We start from the raw sequence: 24242 nt of genomic DNA on the forward strand, positions 1-24242 counted from the left end.
AGCCTGCAGTTCTACAGGACTTAATACTGAGGGAAATCATTCGTTTCACTCATTAGATAAATGGGTACCTTTGTGACCTGCCTAGCTGAACACCCCAATTTAACAAATGATTTTCTTTACTCCTATAATTCAATGGTGCTGGTGATCTCAATACATAATTATATATAATACAACTTGAGGTAGGAAAGAATGGGAGGGGAGGTTGCCAGAGTAAAAATGACTTGAATTAGAACTCGACTCACTCATAGACAGACCACATTTCATGGTTACTAGCCATCTACAATATCAGATTGCCATCAAGCTCTGATGACAATATTTAATTAGTAGAAGCAGCAACTTTTATCATGTAAGATTTTGTTTAAGCAAATACATTGATGTGAAAGCATGGTGAACATCTCCGGAGGACTGTTCAGACACTGACGGACTCAGGCTCCATGAACAACTCTTCAAGCAAACCTGAAGCTAGTCTACAGTAAAAGAAACTGTGATCTAATCTGTGCTGGGCTTAAACAGTTATCTCAGATCAAGACAGATGGTCAATAGAAAACTGAGCTGTTTTTTTTTTTTTTATCAATCCCAGCAGGGCTTGAGATTTTTTTCATGATATCTTCAGTCTCAATATTTAGGGAATATGAGTGCATATTAGTTCCTAGCTATTTATTATCATTTTATAAAAATGAAATCATAGGTACGAGCCAAAAGTGCCAACCTATTAAAGACAAACCCCAAGTAGGCACAAATCTTAATAATCTTTCTTGTCTAGTTTAACTGTTGAGCTATTTCTAGAAAAGACACAGAACTTAAAAATGTCATTTATCTGAAATAGATGTTTCGTCCTTCACTGTAGGTCAGAGATACATACTGGGTCACCTGGACAAATCTACTTTGAAATCTAATATAGAAAGACTGGCCAAGCAGTGCCCATGTGGATTAAGCCCTGAAATGTACATTGGGTCCATGTAACACACACAGGAAGCCAAAATCATAGCTGGGAATTGAATTACAGTGTTGATAAAGAAAGTATTGAAGTAAACACCTAAATTCTTAGTTTAGCTGGCTTTTGCAGATCAAACAGCATATGCGAGTTTCAAAAATATTTAGCAGTTCCTTAGTTGAGTTTATGCTAAGTTGGATTTAATTCTGGGTATCAAACTTGGAAAAAGAGTAACGGGCTATTTGGAAGAGAGCATTCTGTTCCTTTAGATTTTGCTTAGCTTTCTGTCACAGAGGTAGAAATCAGTTCCTCAAATGCAAATTCCACTTTTTGCCCTGCTACTTAACATTCTCCTTTTGGCTTTATTTCAGTTTGTTTCTAGAGATTTCCAGGAGCATGGCAGAAGAGTGCATATCTATCATTTTTTGACATTCTGGTCAATAGGCAATCCATTATGCATACTCTTTAAGACTATGGCTATTACTCCTGAGTAGGCAACCAAGCTTTGACCGACTAAAACAAAGCCTATTACTATGGGAGCTGCAAAATAATATTGAAAAGGTGCCATAAAACCACAGTATTTTTCCTTTATATACTGCTTCAGATTAAATTTAGGGCCATGTGTTCTACTGTGTTGCTTGTCCTAAAGATATCTACACTGCTTTGCAATGTAGCCCTTTCTTCTACTTGTTTGTTAGTTTGTTTGTTTTTGGCTCACTCAGTAGCAAAGCATGATATGAGGTGGTGGTCACCCCAATGTTTATATATCACCAGTAATAAAGATAGCTTTTCAGTGGCTCACAGATATATGCACCTTAAAGCTAAATGTTCTAAGTCATTTTGTCTTGTCAGGGAGTTACTACCATATTCTTAAACTCTGGTGAGTACTTTGCAGAACCCAGCTATAAGTACCATCATCTAGAAACTGCTAATTATTTTTGCCTTTAGAACAAAATGGAATCCAAATGTGACCAAGGATACAGGCAGACACAAAGGCAATCAAGCTTTTGTGCACAGAGTGCGTACAGCATGAGTATATGAGACGCGAGGAAGAGAGTTAATAGATTCATCCTGATCCCTGCTGTTTCTGGGAGACACTTATCTGGGTGCGTCTGAGCTGATGACAACATCATCTGATGCCCCAGAATCTTGTTTGTCCTGAGTCCTCACAATTCCATAAGCCTAGATCAGAAATTCACTATTGCCTCCTCCCCAAAATGTCTAACTTGACCATGCCCACTGCCAACATGCCCCTGGTGATCTAGACAGGGAACAGTGCCCATCCCACTGTGAGAGGATGCTGAGTAGACCACAACCAGGCAGGCTGGGGGAGGGAGGTTGCAGGATGTACTGTGGCTATGGATGACCACATCCCATCTTGCCACATGCCAAAGAGAACCGGGCCTGGGGTAGACTTGAGGTGCTTCAAGTCTGTGTTCCACAGCCCTGAAACTCTTGGGTGACATTGTACCTTTTCTTCACTGCTGATGTTTCGGGTGGAAGTTCTCCAGGTAATGGAGGGGATGGGGTCTCCTGATGCTTCGCAGGTAAGAGTGACTTGCTCCTCCAGTTCCATGGCCGTCTGATTCTCTACATAGGTGATTTTGGGCTTTGCTGAAAAGAGAGACAATCATTTCCATGAGTTTATCTGGTTATTTGGCTCTTTGGGGTTTAAGTGATAACATGAACCCATTTAAAACGGCTTCTTATTTACTAAATATAAGGCTTGATTCTGGGTCTAGTACGGGCATGGAACTGAGCCCCTAAAGGTTCTAGTAATATTGAAACAGTCAGATAAACATCCTCTGGAATATACAGCCAATAAGGTGCTTGAAGCCTGCTGTAGGAGAGTGCTATGCTGGCTTAAGCCTTCACAGGGAGATAACTTTGGGGCTGGGCCATGAGGTTTTCAGCAGGTGCAAATTTGGGTGGAATAGAATCATTCTAAGCTCAGAAAAATTCTTGAAAGAATGAAAAGGTACAACAGGGAAGGGAGGGGAGGAGAAGTGGGGCAAAGAGGAAGGGAAGGGAGGAGAGGTGGGGCAAAGAAGAAGGGAAGGGAGAGGGGGGCAAAGAGGAAAGGAGTGGAGGAGAGGGGAAGGGAGGGGAGGAGAGGTGGGGGAAAGGGGAAGAGAGAGGAGGAGAGGTGGAGGAAAAGGGAAGGGAGGGGAGGAGAGGTAAAGGAAAAGGGAAGGGAAAGGAGGAGAGGCGGGGGAAGGGGAGGAGAGATTCAGCAACTGCGGTTTTACCAATAAACCAGAGATGCTCATGGGTGGAATCTTGTTGGAGCCATGGAGTGGTCAGTGAACCCCAAAAAGAATAATCTTGGGGGAACTCTAGAATGGAGAAAACCTTGAGGTGGACATTTTGGTTATGTGCTTTAGGGTAGGTTGAAGACAGGAAGGAGAGAAGCTGAAGTGAGTTCATTATCATTTTCCAAATGTTTGAAGTAATGCAAAGAACACACACCTTCCAAAGCTGCATTTAATGTGAAAACATTAGAGAAAATTGAATTTTCCTGATTTAAGACAATTATACTCAGAAATTGCTAAACCTTCCATAGAAGAGAAAAGATAAGGCTGCACAAATAACTTACTTCACTACTGGAGAAAAAGGTGAGGTAAAAAAGACACAAAGCCGGAATGACAGGTAGCTTGTGAAATCACTATATTTCCTTTCTATTCAAATTCATAGTAACGGCAAGTCAACTAAGAAAATATGGCCTGAGAAGATCTATTCCATGATGCTTCAATAAACTGGAATCAGTGACAAATGGCTTGCTTCCAGACCAAATTAAAAAAAAATCACTGGAATAGTTCACATGGTTTCTTAACATTAATAACAGGACACTTAGGAAATTATTGTCTCATGTCTAGCACATGGACAAATGTTAATCCAGTACGGTCAAATGCTGTTGAGATGATGGAGTCCAGGAGCTCTAGCTGAAGCTTTCTTTAGGAAGACTTTATGTCTTACCTTGATAAAGATACCTTGCAGGAGGTCTGAACTTACATCATATGGAAGGAGGGTTCACTAGTATCAAACAGTAACTTTTAGAGGGTAAAATAAAGCAAAGCAAAATCAAGGTGAAATAGAAGTTGAATCTCTAGGTTACCAAAGTGACCAAAGGAAAAGGAAAAGGACAACAGACATAGAGAAGAACATTCCAGCACTGGGAAGGCAGAGGTAGTGGATCTCCGTGATTTCAAGGCCAGTCCGGTCTTACAGAGAGAAATTCTGTCTTGAAAAACAAAACAAACAAAAGAAAAACCCCACACAGATTCTCTAAATGATGACTTTAAGGGCTGGAACCGGCTGGCTACCATGGCCTAATTTCTGTAAACTGAATGTAAAGAGTCTGAGACTTAGACAGAGCTTTTGACCTGCTCCTGGCCCTCAGCGCTTTGTCTTGTCAGAGAGAGAGGAAATAACAGAAGGGTCAGGTAACATCTATTAACATTTGGTTTGTGTGTCACTATCTCCTAGATGGCTACAAAGATTATATTATACAAGTGTTTAGCGAAAGGGAAACTACATTTTTCTACAAGGTTTTTCTTGTTGTTGTCGTTGTTAGTTTGTTTTTACAGGGACTCACTATAAAGTTTTGGATAGCCTATAATTTGCTTTGAGCCCAGTGTGGCCTCAAACTCACAGAAATCCTCTTGCCTTCCAAAGTGCTAGAAATAAAAACAAGTGCCAGCAACATATTATTAACAAAGACTAACTTTGTATAGGCAACAGAGTTTTGGAAGGAATGATTCTATTCTCTGCCTCTGGAAGCAGTGTTGTTGTCAGCGCTAGAGGGAGGCAGAGCCATCACAGGTGGTGAGGTTTATTAAATGCCTCCAGGAGGCTCATAGGTTTGAACACTTAGCCCCTGCTGGTGATGCTGTTTGTGTAGGTTATGGCAGTTTTAGGAGGTAGAGCTTTGCTGAAGGAAGTACAACACTGGGGGTGGAGATTTTATAGCTCAACCCACTTCCTATTTTTTGTCTGCTTCCTGTATGTAGATGACATGTGATCTGTTTCCTGATTGCCAGGCTAGTCTCATTTTCCTGATATCACACATTCCCAACCATGATGGACCATATCCACTATAAACCCAAATAATCCCCCTTCTCCTCTATTTTTTTTTGTTTTCAGTCTTAGGATTCTATCTAAGCAACAGAAAAGAAATACAACAAGTATGCTCTAAATAATTACGTGAAGACAGAAAGCACTACTAGGCAAGTAGGGACTTATGAAGAGTGTCTCTTGCTTGTAAAAGATTCCTTCCCTCTGCGGCTAGCCCAAGAGGGATCTCTCCAAGTTTCATCTTCCCATTTTCCTTGCTCCAGCTTAAGTTCTGCAAGCGCTCCTGGGTTTTACAGCATTCTTCTCTGGTTTCCCTGCCTCACAGAGACTTAGCGCCTCCAATGGTTGCATCTCTCCTTGCATGAGCTGGTTTCTGTGGCTGTAATAAATCGCCATGACCAAGACAATTTATAGAAGAAAGATTTGTTCTGGCTTATGGTTCCAGAGGAATAGAGTCCCTCCTGGTGGACTCTTTGCAGCAAGCATTAGGCAGAGCAGCAGGAGCAAGAAGCTGGGGAAGCACATCTTTTAAACCAAGCAGAGAGTCAACTGGAAGCAAGGTAAGGCTATACATGCTCAAATCCTACCTCCAGTGACTGTAGAGCCATACTTTCTAAACTTCTCCAAACAGTACCAACAACTGAGACCGAGGGTCCAAATGCCTGAGTCCATCGGGAGCATTCCTCATGCAAGCCACCACCCTCCTCACGATCCTGTGAGGACTAGTCAGTCCACTGTCCTGCCGTTTGCCACTCAGCAACAGCCATGTCCACTCCTGGGTCAACAGTGTCTGGGAGCCTCCCTCTCAAGGAGAGCCCCGAGACTTTCTCCTTCAGCCCCCAGGGTTCTCTTGCTATTACCCACAAGTTCTGCCTTAGTTAAGAGTCAGATAACCAAGGCTTCTGCCTCCACTGAACTTGCCTCAGCTCATGGCACCAGAAGACATCAAGATCATTAGCACAAGCATAATTATCTGCAGAGGCAAGACATACTTTTTCAGAAGGACCCACAGAGAAGAGAGATGGAGCTTCACATTAAGTATAATGCATCTACTTAAGGAAAGGAGCCCTTAGCTGGTAACTACGGCAACACATGCCAGAGCAGGTCTCTATCATTGGGAGTCATTCTACAATAGCAATAGCTTCTGCTTTAGTCATCTTCTTTACATACTGACTGCTACCCACTCTGAAGCCATCTCTTTGATCTCTTCTTTGCTACCCAAGGTGTAGTTCTTTTTCCCTTTAACACCATTAAGCCTCGCTGCTGCAGAGAAAACCTAGGGGGATCACCCACAACAGCAGTCTAGAAGGGAAAGAATAAAAAGGGAAGAAAGATGCCCTAGTCAGCTGCCCCCTTTTCACCATGCTCTTTGATCTTATACTAGTTGCTTCAACCAATAGAGAAGGCCAAGAGAAGGGAGGAGGCAAAGAGGGATTAGAAAGCAGAAAGGGGAGAGATAGGAGTTCAAGACAGCTGAATGGGCTCTCCTTGCAGCACTGAAGAGAATTCTGATTCTGGATTTGACACAATTGTTACAGGTCCATGTTTTCCTTGCTGACCTCTTTAAGAGCCCAGCCACCTGTCCTCTTTTTGCCCCACTGTGCTGTCTAGAGAATACTCTAACAGTCTTGGGAAAGAAATTGTGGTGTGTGTACAGATGCAGATACACAGGGATGAAGGGATGACTGTGTCCATTCAGGATAAAGACTGGGGAAACAAATCCTCTCTTGCCTGTTTCTCCATCCTCATTTCTCTTCCTTACTACTTCGTCTGGCCTTATCCATCCTGTTCATTCTCCCATGGCCCCGTAAGACTCCTCATTTGCTACCTGTCCTTCCTGCCCGAGTCCATCATTGCCACTGAAAGGGCCTGGAAGAGGAACAAGCGCTATTCTTATCTATCCATGATAGAGCTGTGTATGTTTCACAGGGCAGCTTCTTAGATGCTGGGTTATGACCCTGTGAAGTTACCCAATTGCAAAGCAGAAGTCATGAAAAAGTTTGGCCATAGGAAAATGTTTCTGGACGTGAAAAGACCAGAAATTAATTCAAAATCAAATGCACAGTGGATCTAAGTTGCTTCTGGCAGTGCTTGCCCACGTTGCATTGTGTGACTTCACCGCAGCCTTGGTTCTGAACACTCAGCGTGTATATGCCATCCCACCACACAATGCCAACAAACACTGGCTGCAAAGCCTTGGGCTCAGATTCAAGACTATTGTATGCTATGAATTGTAGTGTTTTTACTACACATGCAACGTTTTCTGCTCTTACAGAGACATAATGGCTTAATTATGGAAAACAATGACTTCAAATATTTTCCTACCACCCTTCCTCAGCATGTAAGTATCAAATTAGTGTATCTTTGAATAGTATTGTGTTCAAATGCTTGATTTTAAAAATTGCTGTTTGAGTTGCTGACTTGAGTTGCGCACAAAAAAAATTATTCAATGAGTTTTGGCTTAAGACTGGAGACAGAATTTCCAACAATTTTTGAAATGGTCCGAAACAAATTTCTGCCATTTTGTACTGTGTATTTATGCAAAGTGGTGTTCTCAGCATTGATGACTATAAACAAAAACATCAAGCAACACCGAAGAACACTGAAGACATTTTGTGTTCTGAAATATCAAATATTCGGCCAAGGTTTAATTCCTTATTAAATAAACAAGCATACCCATCTCATTGGTATGCAAATATGCTTTTGGTTTTTAATAAGTGGAAAAGTATATGCATATCATAATCATAGTTGTAAACTAAGGCTGTTTAAAAAATTCTCAGGTTAAGAAGGACTGTCAAGTAGAAAGTATCTCGAGAACCTGTGCACAGTATCATGGTCGAGGGACAGCATGCTGCTTTTCCCATTTCTATCCATTTCCTATGCAGGCAGATTTAGCACAGTACTGATGGACTGCCTGGATGTAGCCATCACTGCTTTTCCAAGGTGCAAACCAAGAAGCCATGGTTTTGCTTTGAATCACGGTTCCTTATGAGGAGCACTTGAGCTCTCTGTCCTCATTTGTAAAACAGGAGAAATAATCGAGTCTGCCTCAGGGCGCTGTGATGAGGACGGCAGAAGCTAATTTGTGGTTATGTGGCAAGTTATGGAATAAACACTCCTTCTGGGCTGGGTATTGTTATTATTGTTACTTTATGGGAACAATGCTTTCAAAGTTCCCCAGAGACAAGAGAGGAAACTTTATTCTCGGATCATCTCCCTCTTACATGGGTCATGCATCAGTCACATGAACTAATGGCTATTCCTTCCAATATTCAACTGCTCCTGCCAACTCTCCGAGGTGCTGAAGGCATATGTGTAAGCCAGCCGGGCAGAGCCTGTCCGCGGCAGCTCCCAGGCAGCATAGCATGTGTCTTCCAAGCAATGCCTGAAGCATTTGTCCCACCATTCAAAATGAAGTAGTGCATCATTTTGATGACTAACTGATACCACACAGGGTAGGAAATCTTTCCTATAAAACAACATTGTGCTGTTGCTATGGAGTCATTATAGGGGGCTGTCACTTAAAATGTCAGTGTTGGACATCTACACATGCTTGTGAATCTACTGATGGGAACAGACTCCATGATATTTTATTTTAAACTTGGCAGTGGCTGGGTTCACAGTAAGCACTCAAGTGGATGGTGCTGATTGACACTATCTATTCTCTTCTGCATGTTTATATGTTTATCTCTACCTTTGTGCTTCTTAGAGTCCAATTCTACTTATCGCGCTAGCCACTCTATCTAGCTGCAAAGGCGCTCAATATTTCTTAAATGAAGGGATAAATTAACAAATGCACCTGCCCTTCTGTACAATCTCGAAAACAGAATGGGGGGGGGTTGATTAATTTGAAGTAGAGAGAAAACACCATTGAGAATGGTGGGTTTTTTTTTTTATGGACTGGGAAGACAACTCAGTCAGTAAAGTGTTCGCAAACGTTAGAATCTTACTCTGATCCTCAGACTCACATTAAAAAAAAAGCAGCCCTAGGTACAGTTGGCCATATTTATAATCCCAGCACTTAGGGAGGTGAACACAGACTGCTCCCCAGCAGCTTAACGACAACCCTATCGTCCCAACAAGGTGGACAGCACCTGAGGAATGACACCCAAGGTTGACCTTTGGTTTCCGTCCTCATGGACGTATACATGTGATGTGGGAGATGATGTATGCTGTGACTATGTTTTATTGCTATTGGTTAATAAAGAAGTTGCTTTGGCCTGTGATATGGCAGAATAGAGCTAGGCCGGGAAAACTAAACTGAAAGAAGGCAGAGGCAGGGAGAAGCCACGTAGCTGCTGCCAGAAACAGAGGCACTGGAACCTTGCAGGTAAGCCACAGCCATGTGTGGCAATACACAGATTAATAGAAATGGGTTAGGCAAAGATATAAAAGCTAGCTAGCAATATGCTTAAGTCATTAGCCAAGCAGTGTTGTAATGAATGCAGTTTCTGTGTGAATATTTTGGGTCAAGGCAACTGGAATGAATGAGCAGTCTCCACCAACATACATGCAGCTGTATACACATATATATGCAAACACATGTACCTACACATAAGTAGGCTTTTCATGAAGTTTTGTGTTCCTTTTCATGACCTATTTGTAACTGTCATCAATGAATAGAGAAGGCTCGTCTGTGATTACCAGGACCATAGGCATAAAAGCAGCTGATTTTCAATAGCGTGTTTACAGACAGTTCTCTCCATCAGGCTAACCATGCAGGTCCCAACACTAGCTCCTATGTGTGCACTTAGCTACCTGGGAGGGGCAGGCACAGGAGAAGCCTCTCCAGCCTTGTTCCTACCAGCAGGGTCTACAGTGTACAAGTTTATCTGTGCTTTTTAAACAGATAAGCAGAGATCTTTGAAAGCCAGTGAAGTATACAATTTTTTTTTTTTTTGGCAACAAATCCCCTTTTTGCACCAAGAGACCAAAAACACGTTTCAATTCTGAAACGCCTGGAAGTTTGCTGAATTTATAAGGACAAAGCAGATGGAGACATGATAGTCTTTTCTATGACTTTCTATGATGCACAGTGGTACACATGCCAGGAAAAAAAGTAAAAAAAAAAAAAAGTGATAAGGCAACCCATCAGGCAAGGTATCCCGAGATCTAGAGCTGTTTTGAGAACCAGGGATAAAGCAAAGTGTAAGACAGCCAGCATGCTCCCAATACACTTTGAATACAATGGAGACTGAAGATAAGCCATTCCCCCAAACCAAACAGGTCAAGAGGATTAGTACAGGAATTGTTAGGTGCCTAGAGAAGAAACAGTGAGTCCTGGGGATAGTCAGTAAAGTGGCAGCTTGGAGGCGGAGAGGCAGTAGAAGAGGCCGGGTGAGGAGGACTCATGGAAATGTGCTTGAGCTGCCGGTAACAAGGAGGCCACTCACAGCTGGTCTGTCTTGGGCAATGGTACCGCAAGCAGGATAGTCTCCAAAGCAATGTCCCTGAGATAGGGGACTCTGAGACAGGGAAATTAGCTTGGTGTGAGGAAGAGACAGAAAGGAGGCTGGTGTGACTGGAGAGCTTTCTCCACAGAGCAGAGGGAAGAAAAACTAGAACAAGAGTACAAGGCAGGGGGTAGGGTACACTGGACCATGGGACTAGCCTGGCCTTTACTTCAGTTGCAACAGGGATCTTGGAAAGAGGATTGGCATGGAGACCATTCTGACTACCATGAGTAGAAAAGATTGCGGGGATCCCAGATGGGGAGCAAGAAGACCAGCTAAAAGACTGTGTTATTGAATGATTTTCTGGACTAGTGCTGAGGTGTCAGAACGGGAAGCAAATGGTTGCCTTTGGGATGTATGCCATGGTAGTCTGGGCATGCCTTACGGATGGGCAGAGTGTGAAGAGTAGGAGGAATTGAGCCTGAACTGTGACCTTGACCTGCACCGCACTGTACCTACCGAAGACCTTGAGGTGGATGGATGCATCCTGCTCGCCAGCCTTGTTCTCAGCAATGCAGACGTACTCAGCCTCGTCATTTTTGTCCACGTTCCTGATCGTCAGCTCAGAACTGTCATCGCTGAAGATGTGCTTGTCATCATCCTCTTCCTCGTTTTCTATGGGTTCTCCATCCCTACATAGTTCGGAAATGCAAAGGGTGATGATGCTGGGCATGGGGTTAAGAGGTTCATGCCCAGTCAGTTTCCACAGAACACAGACTGCGCTGATGGGACGGGCTCAGTCTACATAAAAGGGGAAGACCTCCAAGTAGCATTTACTGTTTTATGCTTTTTTTTTAATGCCTCTCCCCAATCTTCGGAGCCTGTGCAAAGGCTGTGAATATCTTTCACAAAGGTTTCAAAGAATCAGCTTCACAAGTCACACCCTCTGGACCTGCCCCCACAAGACTGAAAATTAAACAGTAACCAAAGACACAGAACAAGAGAACTTCCCAGAGAAGAACCCTGAACCCTGATATGTTAGGAAGCCCATACTCATGTCACTGGAAACCCCACAGACAATGGGTTCTATGGATTCCCATCTCTTCTCACCCATGACACAAGGACACAAGCCAGTTTCTTACTTTGTCCAGCTCATGGTAGGTTCCGGGAAGCCATCAGCATCACACACCAGGGTGACAGACTGGCCCAGGTTGGCAGTGGCATTCACGATGCTTTGTCTGGCCTGGACGGTGGGAGGTACTGAAGGAAAGAAGAATGTCAGGGGCAGATGTATACAACTTAAAACTACCCGATGTCCCTGAGAAGAGACATTTGGAGGCCAGGGTGCCACAGAGTCACTACCTGGGGTTTAAGAGACCTGGACAGCTACAGAGTCAGTGTAAGTGATCTAAACTTGCATGGCATTCTAAATAATTAATGGAAACCTACCAAAACTTTGCCCACAAATGTGCATTCTTGTTTTTTAAGACTCTAGCCATTATATTACCTCTTAACTCATGTTCATGTGGTATTTGATTTAGTGTGGCTATTTGTTATGGTGTTTTTTCCTTAATCAATATATGCTATATAACTATGAAGGTGGGGGGACTCAATGTTAAAAGGAGGCTCTCCGTGCCGGCAAAAGTTAGAAAACGCAGTTCCTGGTGGTTTTCAGGTTGGTATGCGTCTGAAAGACAGAGCTCGGCAGAGTGGCATTTCTCTGCATCTGTCATAAACAATTTCATGCACAAAGTGTTTCCACTGAAGGGACGAGAGGGGGAGAGCTTGGCAAGAAAGCACATATCGATAACCAAAACAATTCAAATGCGATTTACTTATTTTCTTAGTACTGACATTATAATTTCCTGTAAACATCTTGCAAGTGGCAGATCGATGCTACGGGTGTGTTTATTTGACATTGCAAATTAAGATTAATAAGCCCACGGACCATGATGTTCACTATTCTGAGCTCTGAATTGATTGCAATATTTTCTCTGCCCATCAAACCAAGGAGACTAACTTCCTAATGATGATAACACCAAGGACACTAGGGATGAAGAGGGATTTATTAGTACAACAGGGAAAGGTTTTAGTCCTGCAATGAAGGGCATTTAATATCTACACTTGAGGGAAGACACCAAAAACTAGTGTGTTAATGTGAAAATTAACACATTAATCTCCCCCCCACACACACACAGAGGTTATGATAGTGGAAAGAAATTCTGTTGAGATGTAGAAATGAGTCAGAACAGGTCTATACCCAAGAGGAACAGAAAGAGAGGTCTCGGGAAACCCTGGTTGTAGCAATGGAGAGAACAGGAAGGAGAGATCTCCTCACCATTTACAATGACCTGAATGTCCTTGAAGTTGATTTCCCCCCGGGCCAGGATTCTGCCCTCACAGCGGTAAGTTCCCTCATCTGTCTTCTTGATGCCCCGGATCTGCAGGTAGTTGTTGGACAGGACTATGAATCGGACTGGAAGAGACAAGAGGCAGGTTCATCCAAGGTCAGTAAGTAAACTTCACAATCAGGGAAGCAAGCAGTTGGGCCTCCTGCTCTAGCCTTTTATTGGTTTTGTTATTTATGAGACAGAGTTTCACCATGTAGTTGATTCAGGTCTGGAACTCACTATGTAGGCCAGGTTAGCCTCAAACATGTAGCCATTCCTCCTATCAGTTTCTGCATGCTGGGATTACAGACACGTGACACAACCTGGCTATCTTGTCCTTTTTCTTATCTTCAGGGTTGGGTTTTAGACTGAAATGAGAAAAGTAACCACTGGGCCATAAATACAGATGAGATAAGTCTACTAGGGATATGTCTTCTGCTCCGGAGAGACAACCAGATGCTCGAACATACCAGTTACAGATATATATATCTATTTGGGTCCAATAATTTGCATGTGGGTTCTAAGCTCCTGAATCTGTGTTTAGATGGAATATCTCTCCCAGGGGTGGAAATCTAGGAGACCAGATAGCTCATGAGAACTTAGGTCTTACCATCTTTTTTCAGGATAACGTCACGGCCTTTGTGTTTCCAGATGATGGTTGGGGGCAGAGAGCTGACCACATCACACACAATTACCGCATCTTCCCCTTCCTTGAACTCCTGTGGGGTTGGTGCATTCTTGAACATGAGCTTCTCTGAAAGGCAGCATGAGGAGCAGAGTGAGGAAACCATACCATCTCGTAGAACTGTGCTGCCTGATTTCAATCCCAGGCCAGTTTCCACCCACAATATAGAGGTAGAGGAGGGGCTCCTGCTCAGCTCAGTACTGGGTCGTGGATGAAGGCAGAGCAGCTAGCATTAAGGGGTCTCTAGAAGGGAATGGACTCCCTGCTGTAGTGATGATACACACGGGTACAGTGGTGAGTGTCACATCTATCCTACAGTGACAGTGAGGGTCACTGGTTATTTTTTGGTTTTCCACTCTGACCCCTCCCTAACTTCCTTACAACAGAGAGAATTCCGAAGAATGATAGCACACTGAATGGCAATAAATGCTATACTGCTCGACACCTACCTGCTAGCTGTCACCTATCGTGACTTGAGTCAGCACTATGTGTAGTAAGAAGGCAATGAGATGTCACTGCCAGGCTGGCTTCCAGTGGCAATGAAAACTACCTTTCCTGAGCAGTATCAAGTATTTGCATATAATACCCCATCTCACTAGGTCTTCGGTCTGCATCACCAGCAAAGGAAATGGGATTAAAAAGGGAAAACCTAAACTGTATGTCTATCATTATCACTTAGAAGTCATGGAGGAACCCATGGTAGCCCTTTAGGAACTGTGTTGTTTCTGGCATGGAGGACAGTGGGAATGTAGACTCATAAGACCAGTGAAAACCAGCCTTATGCATTCTAGGCCAACGATGAACCATTTGAGAATATACCAGAACTCTTAGCATCCCGGGACAGACCCTTATTGGTCCTCCTGTTGTCATCTCTCTGCTTTTGCTACACACCCATGTTTCTTTCTAACAAGGGTGGGAGTGAAGAGTACACATGAGGGCTCTTACGGAAGATCTTCACGTTGACAGTGGCCTCAGACTGGGTGCCATCCTCGCCAGTGACCACACACTTGTAGATGCCGGCATCATCGATATTGGCGTTGTAGATGGTGAGCGTGGAGGAGTCGTCGTCGTTCCACACCACTGAGATCCGCTGCTGGTTTGGGCTCAGCTTTTCCCCATTGGGGGAAAACCAGGAAATGTCCTTATCTTTGGCTTCTCCTGCCACTAAGGAGGAAGAGATTACTTTCAGAACACAGAATGTAAGAAGATTAATCCCTTCCGGAGTATCAGTGGCTACCCAGTAAGAGCTCCTCATGGCAAAGACTGGAAGGCTGGAAAGGGATCTCTATCATCAAACCTTTGGCAGCTCTGTTCTGTGTCTGTTTAATTATGTCATAACATCTCCTAGAGTTGAAAGAACTCACCAGCTACATGTGCCTGTCATGGTTTTTAGTGGTCCTGTCCTTCGGGAAGGACAATATTTGCTGTGAACCTACTATTCCCCATGCACTAAGCTAGAGACGAATGTATATTATGGGATGGGAAATAAAGAGGGGTTATTTTATATGAGACCTGAGTTCCAGGACCTAGTTGACCTGAACCAATTGATCAGGATGTAGAGGGTGGATACTGGTCATCTGAGTTTAATATAAGAGAAACTGGGTAATCCAAGAGGTAAGATTCCAGCTATTTTGACTTCAGCAACTGTATGAGTGACATTCTGATGCCTATTGCCCAGGCAATTCCTTATATGCTCTGAGGAGACAGAATATCAGCAACGCCTCTCTTTCTGGGCACCTGTGAGGGGCACTACGATTACTCAGCTGCCTAAAAGCAAGGTTGAGTCAGAGTGAGGGGCTCTCTAAGCCAATGTTCCTTCTTTGTCCTACTACCTATGTGTGGGTACCAGCCTGCATTGCCTAGCCCTATAGAGATGTTTGGTATAGACATGCGATCTTCCTTTTGGGGTCCATCACGTTTTCAATAAAAATCACAATTTGCAAGATGTGCTGTGGGCACTAAGGCGCTATCTTCAGATCACTGAAACTGCAGTAATGATGGCAGAGCTGGAGAAAATGTTTCCGTCGGCCACAGCCCTCTGATCAGATGCAAATCATAGTGGCAATTAAAGCTTCTTTCCACCCAAAGCTGCTTGTTAAATGTTGCGGCTCACACCTAGTTCGGTTCATTCTTGTTTCTGTTACATTCCAAATCCCAGGCATGTCATCTGCAAAGGCCTCGAAGCCTAATTCCACGTATTCTCCTCCCCTGGATGTTTCCCACTAATGATCAGGGTATATTTCCTAAGGAAGCAATAAGAATGCCAGCTCTGATATATCCCAGCATTGTGCACATGTGTGATGGTGATGGACAGAACAAATCGGTTGTAGAAAACCAAGATATGTGTCTTCCCAACCAGTGGCACTCATCCTCAATGCACTTTCAAAACCTTGACTTTTCAAGGTCTGAGTTATTCTAAGAAATGAACCTTAACCTGATCTATAGAGGCATTTTTTTTTCTAAATTTATTCTGCATTCCAGAACTGGCTACAGACAAGAAACAAGATACAAGACCTGAGATGATTCACTCTGTGGGGTATATGCTGGTTTTCCTACAAAACCCTTTGAGATGCCCTAGTGTCAAGCAGAAATATAGACAGTGTTTCTCTTCACTATGAAGAGAAAATCTCTGAGCATGGTTTGGAATGGTTACGCTGCTGACCTAGAGGAGAACAGTGGCCAGAATTCTAGGTCTGGCACCCCCAGCTTCCTCTCTGAGCAACGGATTTTGGAGGCAAGCTTTGGAATGTGATGGGACCCAAGACACTTGCCTTGGCACAGGAAGAATTTGGACTCTCCAACGCTGATTTCTCCCTGGCTGGGAACAATATCCACTTGCAGGGAAACTGAAAAAAAAAAAGAAAAGAAAGAAAAGGAAAAAGTTGAGTTCAAACACACCTTTAAAAACTTGAGATCAAACCCTACAGCATTCATTCAAAAATGGGATTTTCAAACTCAGCTTTAAAAAAAGACTATGAGGTTTATTTGGCTTCTGAGAACTTGCCACTATCAAAGTGACTTTACCTTGTAGCCAGAAGTAGATACAACCCAGATCACTCCTACATGCTATCTGCTGTCAAGAGCGGAAGGGTCCCCTGGGCCAGCTATGTTTTTTATTCACAGAAAGAGCCGGCCAGCCAGTTCCTTTTGGGTGTCAGTCTGAAGTGTCTCTAGGGCAGGCAGCTTGTCACCCCAGAACCATGCAGAGGGTTAGCTTGCCCACTTCCTGTGCTGCCATGCTTGGTCCCAGCGAATCAGCCCCATTCTAAAGCAGGGGTGCTGATGAGAGTCTGCATTGCCCTGCAACACAGAACCATCACACCTATATCCGGAGATGGAAATAAGGATCAGAACGGTCAGCCAGTCTGCTGTGCTTCTGAAACCCCACAGCCTGCGCTTCGTCGGATTCTTTGCATTCCTGGGGCTACTTTCCCTGCATTTTTATTTGAATATCCATACGCTCAGTCTCCCCATGGTACTGATAAGAAAAAAAATACATAACACCAGATCTCACCAATGCCGGCTTCATTCCGCTTCTCGTTTATCTCCTTAGAGCAGATAACGACTGTTCATAAAAACACAATTTTAGGATAGGGAAGCAGAATTCTTTATTCATTTGAAATCAGCTTCCTTCTGCCCCTGCTCTCTTTAAGGAAATCTAAAAGGCGAAGGCGAGTACACATCGGGTTCTACAGACAGAGCTCCTCAGAGTCATTATGAAGCAAGCACCAGCCCTGCCCTCTACCCTCCGATAAAAACCCAGGTTGGGTCATAGAGACACTGAGCTCTTCCTTCCAACAGCCATTTTCTGTTCACAGTATAATGGAGGGAAAGCTCGTTGCCATGGTGACCGGCTCGCAGGCAGGGCTGGTGCTGCAGCTCTGAGTATGGGCTCATGAGACAGGAGGCCACAGTTGTGCTCAGCAGAATACAGGGATCAAAAGGCCTGCCTGGGGCTGGAGAAGGAGTACACGGGGAGGGGGAAGGCAGAGTATTGGGGTACAGCTTTCCTAACCATCCTGAGAAGGCAGGTCCAGAGAAATTCAGCAGAGGCTTTAGAGGGAAAGGGGTGAAGTGGAGCCAGCATGGAGGAAAAAAAATGGAAGGAAGAAAGGGGTAAGGAAAAGGGTTCAGGGCCAAGGAGAGGAGGGAGCTGAGCTCTCCTCTGCGGCTAAGAGGCTGCGCTTGGGCGCATTCAAAAACCTGGACTGCAGGGGGAATAGTAAAACAATCTAGGGTGTGTTTTCACCTCCACTTTGCTGTTGCCAACCAGTCTGGGAATCAGGGCTTAATTCGTACCCAGGAATTCATCCTCCCCACCCTCAACCTTTCTGTGCCTAGCCCTTGGTACACACAGTTGTACTGGAACATGATGCTGGCAAGGACTGAGTCCATGGTCCAGATGCAACCAGCTGGGGTTGATTTTCTCATCCTCTCTAGTTGGACTTAGGTGCTGCTCAGTTCCACACTGTGACATTGGGAAGGGGTCTCAGAGATCACCCTGACCCGCCTTTTCACTTTACAGATGTGGGGGAGCAATGAAACGATTTCTTTACAGTCATTTCTAGGTATAGGTCTGTGTTGTGGAGACCAGGTCTCCTAGCTCTCCCCAGTTCTAGCTCACTTTGCAGTGTGATCTTTGTGGAGGGAAGATATTCCCACTGAACATAAGAAACCATCTGGATATACTGAATGACAGCCCTTAGCAAGGCCATTTTCTTAGGGATTATAGAAAGCCCAGGTTTGAGCCCCTCTGCTATTCTGAGAGCTTGGGGCCAAGCAGAAGCTTTTCCATTGTTTTTGGTGCCTCACACTTCATGGAATGGATGATACTTTGAAGTCCTGAAGCTGTGCTTCCAAACATGACTTACCTGAGCAATATCCCTTTGTGGAGTTTCCAGGGCATTGCCTAAAAGCAGGGGCATACTTCTGCCTGCAAAGTTCGCCGGCCCATATGCTGAGCATTAGCTGGCGGCCTCAACATATGGATCCCGTTACTTCAATACCCTCCCTGCTGGAGAATATTCTTATTCTGAGTGAAAAAACAGCCTTCACTTTTTAAAAAAAGCGCCTTTCAAAAAAGAACATGACTCTCAAGGGGGAGTCAGGCTGAAGAGCTTTCAGACCCAAATGTAGCCAGGATCTATCTATGGACAGCTGAGAGAAAGAGAAATGAGAATTTCAAAGGAATTCCCAGCTTAACGGGATCCCTCACGCACATTTATCATCAGTTCTAAAAACAGAAACCTTCCATGGAGACTGCTGGCCCTTTGCACACAAGGAAAAGAGACTGATTTCTCTCTCAAAACACCAGACAGGGCTGGGACACAGGCACCTAGACACTCTGCAAGCAACATTTGGATGCTTTAGACTACAGTCAGTGGCAAGTTATTCTCCTGCATACACCAAACCTTGAAATATAAGGTCTAATAACAAGAAGTGGAAACCCCGCGGTAAACTGTAAACTCCTTCCCTCCACACCTCCCATGCTACTTTTCATTGTTTGCAATAAAATCTCCAGAATTGTGTCTCACCTTCTTCTAGCTGTGTGTGCAAGGCGATGTCCTCATTGGACACAATGTACACCTTTAAAGCCACGTGTGCAAGCATTCGCTCTCTAATCACTTGTCCCGTGCCCTGCTCTGCTTCAGCCGTCTCTCTGCATAAACACTGTCATCTAAGCTGCAGATGAAGATTAATGCTCCTGGCCTCAGGTGTCTAGACCTGGGTGGGCTTTGCTGGCCCGGATCACATTGTTCAATAATTTCCATGTTAAGCTCACTTGCAGCTAGCCTGCGCTATCATGTTTACAAAGGCCATTTTGTTATTAGTAAATCTACTAACCGTTGAGAGAGGAAAAAGACAGGCAGAAGGAGCTGCATCATTGGCAGGAGAGGAAACTGAGATGCAGAAAGGAAATACTTCACTTAGGTGATGAGCAACTCAACCAAGACTGAATGAACAAATGAACAAACATCATCTAATTCTAATGTTCCAGCTCATATGTTCCCATTTTATAACTACTTTGAGCCTCTCTCTCTCTCTCTCTCTCTCTCTCTCTCTCTCTCTCTGTGTGTGTGTGTGTGTGTCTGTGTGTCTGTGTGTGTCTGTATGCCTGTGTGTGTATGTGTGTTGGGGTAGGCCAGAAGTCACTCTTAGGTGTATTCAGGAACCACCCACTTTGCTTTTGGAGGATAGCATCTCCCATTGGCCTGGAGCTCATCTAATTAGGTTAGCCTGGCTGGCCAGCAAGCCCCACGGTTCCACCTGCCTTCACCTCCCCAGCACTGGTATTACAAAGCACACACCACCACACTAAGCTTTTCCACATGAATCCTTGCAGATCAAGTACTGTCTCTCCAGGATCCTAGGACTTTTTTTTGAAGCATCCAAATAGGTTTATTGTAACCTGTTAGCTCCCATTCATTGTTCTTTCTCTCTCTCCCAATTATGGGTTAGATATTTTTGTACACAAATATTTCAGTCCCATTGCTGTCACCATTTCCCTGTAGTTAATGACAACTGTCCTCTTTGTTCACAGATGATAATATCATGACTCCCATTTGACAGATGGGGGAGCAGAAGCTCAAGGCCTTGACTGATGGTCAAGATTCAAGCACACGGTGACAAAGTCCAAAGTTCCAGCTGCTTCTCTCATACTACGCTAATCCCCGTGAGCAAATATTTTTAAAAGAAGATTCTGTCATTTAATGAACAGAATGGTCCACTTCTCCTTGTCTCATGGAACTAAGTCTGTGGGAGAGTGCTTGGCTTTAAAATATATCTGTCATTTTCAACCTTTCTCTCTCTTCAGTTGAATGTCCTGGAAGCAATGCTTCCTCTTTTGGGTGTAGATAGATGTTTTATAACTCCCAACTTCCTAGCAAAAGCATGCTATAAAGTCATAGTTACTGAAGAAAAGTGAATTAAATTTCAGTTCATAAACGATGCTAAGGTACTTATGGGGAGAGTTGGGGATCTTGCTAGGTAAAGCGACAGCAAAGAATTATCCTGATTTCCAGAGGGGCTCATAGATTTCGCTTAAATCAGCATCTCCTCACAGCAGTTGGATTCCACAGGTTTTCTTTTCTGATGGTAACGTGTTTGTGGTGTAGGAGCTCCAGGTAGAAAGTGAACTTGGTCTCTGTGACCACTTGAAAGCATTGTTGGGAGGTGATGAAGACACTGGCCAACAGAAAGATGAGACCACTTCTGTGAATGGGCCCAGGGCCATGGACGTTTTATGATTCATCAGTTTGAGAGAGGAGGATTGCTCTGCTTAGTGTGTATGTACGAGATGATGAAGGGGTTTTTCTAGAATATGTTTAATAATGGCCAAAGATTTTTGAAAAAGGTGTTGATTGTAGCTTTTATGTTTATTTTATTAGTAGTTGTTTTAGAAATCGACCATAAATCTTGCTATTTGCAATCACCTCCGTGGGAAAATGTGGTTTTGTTTTTCTAACTATTACTAGGGGGCCTTTTCATGTGATCATAGTTGCTGTAATTCCAGCCTCAGACAACTAGGACAGGGACATAGGAATCCATAGCCCCTACTGACAGTGACATTTTACGCTCCCTGCTAAAAACACAAGGAACTCAAACAAACTAATGTGGCAGTCATCCGAGTGCTTAAGGGCCAGGTTCGGCCCATCTGCTGGAGGGCGAATCTTAGTATGACTCGTGTAAGCTGTATGACCATAGCCAAGCCATTTAACTTCCCAGTGCCTCCTCTGCAAAACAGAGAAAAGAAAACTACCCACAGCTTGGGAAAGGTTATGTGAATTAATACATGGGAAAAAATCACATAATAAGCTCCCAATACTTGTCTATTCGGTGCATAACCTTCCCAATGAGATTATTTCAGTTGGAGGGAAGCAATGATTTCCTTTATGGCTTAAAAATAAATTTTCGTTCCTAAATGATCTAATATGTGGATAGGCAGCCTATTTCTGCTTTTTGCATTAATGTATCTGTTTCGAAAAGACTGAATTCAGTCAGAGCCAAAACACAATAATGGAAACACTGAGCAGAGCTCCGGATGGACCACTTCACCTTGGCTCCAGTGTTCTTGTCTGTAACAGCAGAGAGACTGAACTTAGATGCTTGGATTGTCATAAGAGCTAAATAGGAGAAGGTTGTGGTTAAGGACTCAGGATCCAGAGTTAAGGAGACAGTCTGGGTTCCAGTCAGACACTTAGTAACAGAGTTGATTGGCAGGTGAATCTAAGTCCATATTCTTTATCTCTATATGAGCATACTGACCCTATAGATCTCATATGGGTATTGAACTGATTTAGAAAGATATTTTATATAGTTATGCACACACACACATACACATACACACGATCTAGACTTCCCCTACAATCACAAATAAATAAAATATCCAATAATGTTTGTAACAGCAGAAATGAGACAGTGGACATTTCTTGTATACTATCATAGCTAACATCTCCAAAGTCTATTGACCTATGTGTTTATGTCTATGTGTATGTCCCAATGCAACCACTGAGAGCTCATACAAATGTGTACATGTGTACTAATGGGATAAGTCTGAATGTAAGATTTGTACTGCTGGAAGAGAAACTTGGTATGAGTAAATTTATCTCATTTAAGGGAAATTGAATTAATAAATTACTTGATGGCACAGGGGTGTCTCTCATATCAGTCCTACAGTTGTGTCTTGAGCTATTATTGGCAGTAGCTGTTCAGGAGAAAATGAACCTCAATTATAAACCCCAAAGCCAATGATATTTTAGAGGCACTATAATGTACACATTCTTAGAGATCTTGATTTCCTGTTGTGTAGAATGGCATCAGCATGGAAGACTACATTTTAGTTGCTACTGGAAGCATCAGAGCTTACTACTGGTTCAGAGCAGAAGTTGGATCAGCCAAAAACTGTATGAGCACTGCTAATCTTCCAGCAAGAAACTTCAATCTAATTTCTGTTTAAAATTGACTATTCAGATGTAATATACTAGGTTTCTAGGTCAGTGGTGATGAATCTATAACCAAGCCACTTCAAAACCTTCCTTGTAATGTTCCTACAGGATCATGGTCCCTGGGTTTCTGCTAAGACAGAAGAAAATGTAGACAGGGAAGGAACCCTCTCGGTATAGCCAGGGTTTCTTCTGGTTGTGAGCATCTTAACACAGCTGATGTGTGAGAGTAGACCCTCAGACTAGAAGAGAGGAAAAAGATGGCTGTTAGGGACAGTAGAGATGGTTTCACATTTAAGTCAGTGGGATAGAGAAACTGGAACGCCTAGGGTAAAGGTAAGCCACACAGACTGGCTGCTGATAGTACAGACAGTTTTAAACCAAATTCACTGGCAAGAGACGCTGGGCTCTTTATGTTCCTATACTGAGATGATTTCCAGAACTTAGCATTTTAATAAACCCATTCAAACTTGACATTGTTACCTGTTCAAAGCCATGCAACAAGTGGTATTGGTGAAAAGTCCCTCTACCCTCCCCAGTTCTCATGACTCAACCCAACATGACAGTGGAGGAAGTGACAAAATGATCGTGGCCTAGGAAATCGTCAGTGTTCTATAGCATCATCATTTATACAATAAGGTTGGAACAAGGAAGAGCCATGTTGAGTATCACAACAATAGAGGCCTCCCAGATTAATCGAATAGATCTCACCATTCAAAAAATTCTATCCTTTGGAATTCTGGCAACCAAATCACAGAAGCCAACTTGTCAGAGCAAGCATCTCCATTTCTTAGCATAATAAATTACCCGAGCTGTTGTGAATGAGGCAAAATTGTCTGCTGGTTCCATTTCATGGGTCTGTCTTCAAATCAGAACCTGGGGTCGAGCTCTCTAATGCTTACAGCCTTCTTGACCTCTGGAGTCCAGTAAGCCTCAGAACTCTTGGCTTCCTGAGTTTGTTGGGTCAAACTATCATCTTATTAGCTCTAACTTTAAAAACCAGATGGTTTCACTTTATTGGAAAAAAGATAATGGAATTGGGCTGATGGTTCAGTGGGTAAGCACTTGCCGTGCAAATGTGAGGGCCTTAGCTCAGATTCCTAGGACCCATGCAAAGCTGGAGGTGTATCTGTAATCCTAGTGTTCCTATGGCGATGGGAGGCAGAGGTCGGAGAGTCAACAGCCTGAAGCTTGCAAGGGAGGCCTACAACCGACATGCGCAGTGGCAGACAATAAGAAATCCTGTCACCAAACAAGGTCGAAGGCAAGGACTGATAAGGCAGGTTTGTCTGACCAGGTTTGTATGACGCTGTCATAGTATACACAGCACACACACACACACACACACACACACACACACATCAGAGACTCGGAGATACACACACACATATATAAATAATGGCTGAAAACTGTAGTTGCTGGACCCCAAACTACCTAGCAGCTAGAAAACATAACTCTAGGTTACATCAGGTCATGCACTTTTGAGTAGAGAGCAAGAAAATCTACATGCTGGTCAGTTTGTTCAGAAGTAAGAATCAGTTTCCAGCCTCTCACTCCCACCACCAATGCCATCTCTAATTCCCAAAGGAACACGAAGCAGGGACATAAGCCACACAAACTCTAGATCCACAGATTCGGCACTGAGCCAAGAGCGAATCCAGCCTGCCCATCAAAAAGAGCATATTTGCTTATCCTAAAATACCCTGAAACTTTTACTGTCTTCTGTGTTTGCTAAAGCATCAAGCCAGAAGTATTCTTATAGTGTATCACCAGGGCCAGTTTCCAGTCTGGGAGGAAAATCCTTTGGAGTGGGCAGAAGCCCCG

At 43.6% G+C, this 24242-nt stretch overlaps 1 protein-coding gene across 18 annotated transcripts in view; it reads right to left on the bottom strand.

Annotated features, from left to right (window-relative positions):
* The window catches only part of Ncam1 (neural cell adhesion molecule 1), a 293933-nt gene that overhangs the window by 48933 nt on the left and 220758 nt on the right, over window positions 1-24242 (bottom strand). For all 18 annotated transcript variants that reach the window (XM_041638367.1, XM_041638365.1, XM_041638372.1 and 15 more), the window contains exons 2-8: window positions 16248-16322; window positions 14422-14640; window positions 13402-13545; window positions 12740-12877; window positions 11544-11661; window positions 10921-11093; window positions 2406-2548 (exon numbers count right to left, since the gene is read on the bottom strand). In XM_041638367.1, coding sequence (XP_041494301.1) covers window positions 2406-2548; window positions 10921-11093; window positions 11544-11661; window positions 12740-12877; window positions 13402-13545; window positions 14422-14640; window positions 16248-16322 — 1010 coding nt within the window. The remainder of the gene's footprint in view (window positions 1-2405; window positions 2549-10920; window positions 11094-11543; window positions 11662-12739; window positions 12878-13401; window positions 13546-14421; window positions 14641-16247; window positions 16323-24242) is intronic.

Source organism: Microtus oregoni, unplaced genomic scaffold, assembly GCF_018167655.1.
Source record: "Microtus oregoni isolate MIOR12 unplaced genomic scaffold, Mior012 000055F_ref0000237, whole genome shotgun sequence".
Lineage (NCBI taxonomy): Eukaryota > Metazoa > Chordata > Mammalia > Rodentia > Cricetidae > Microtus > Microtus oregoni.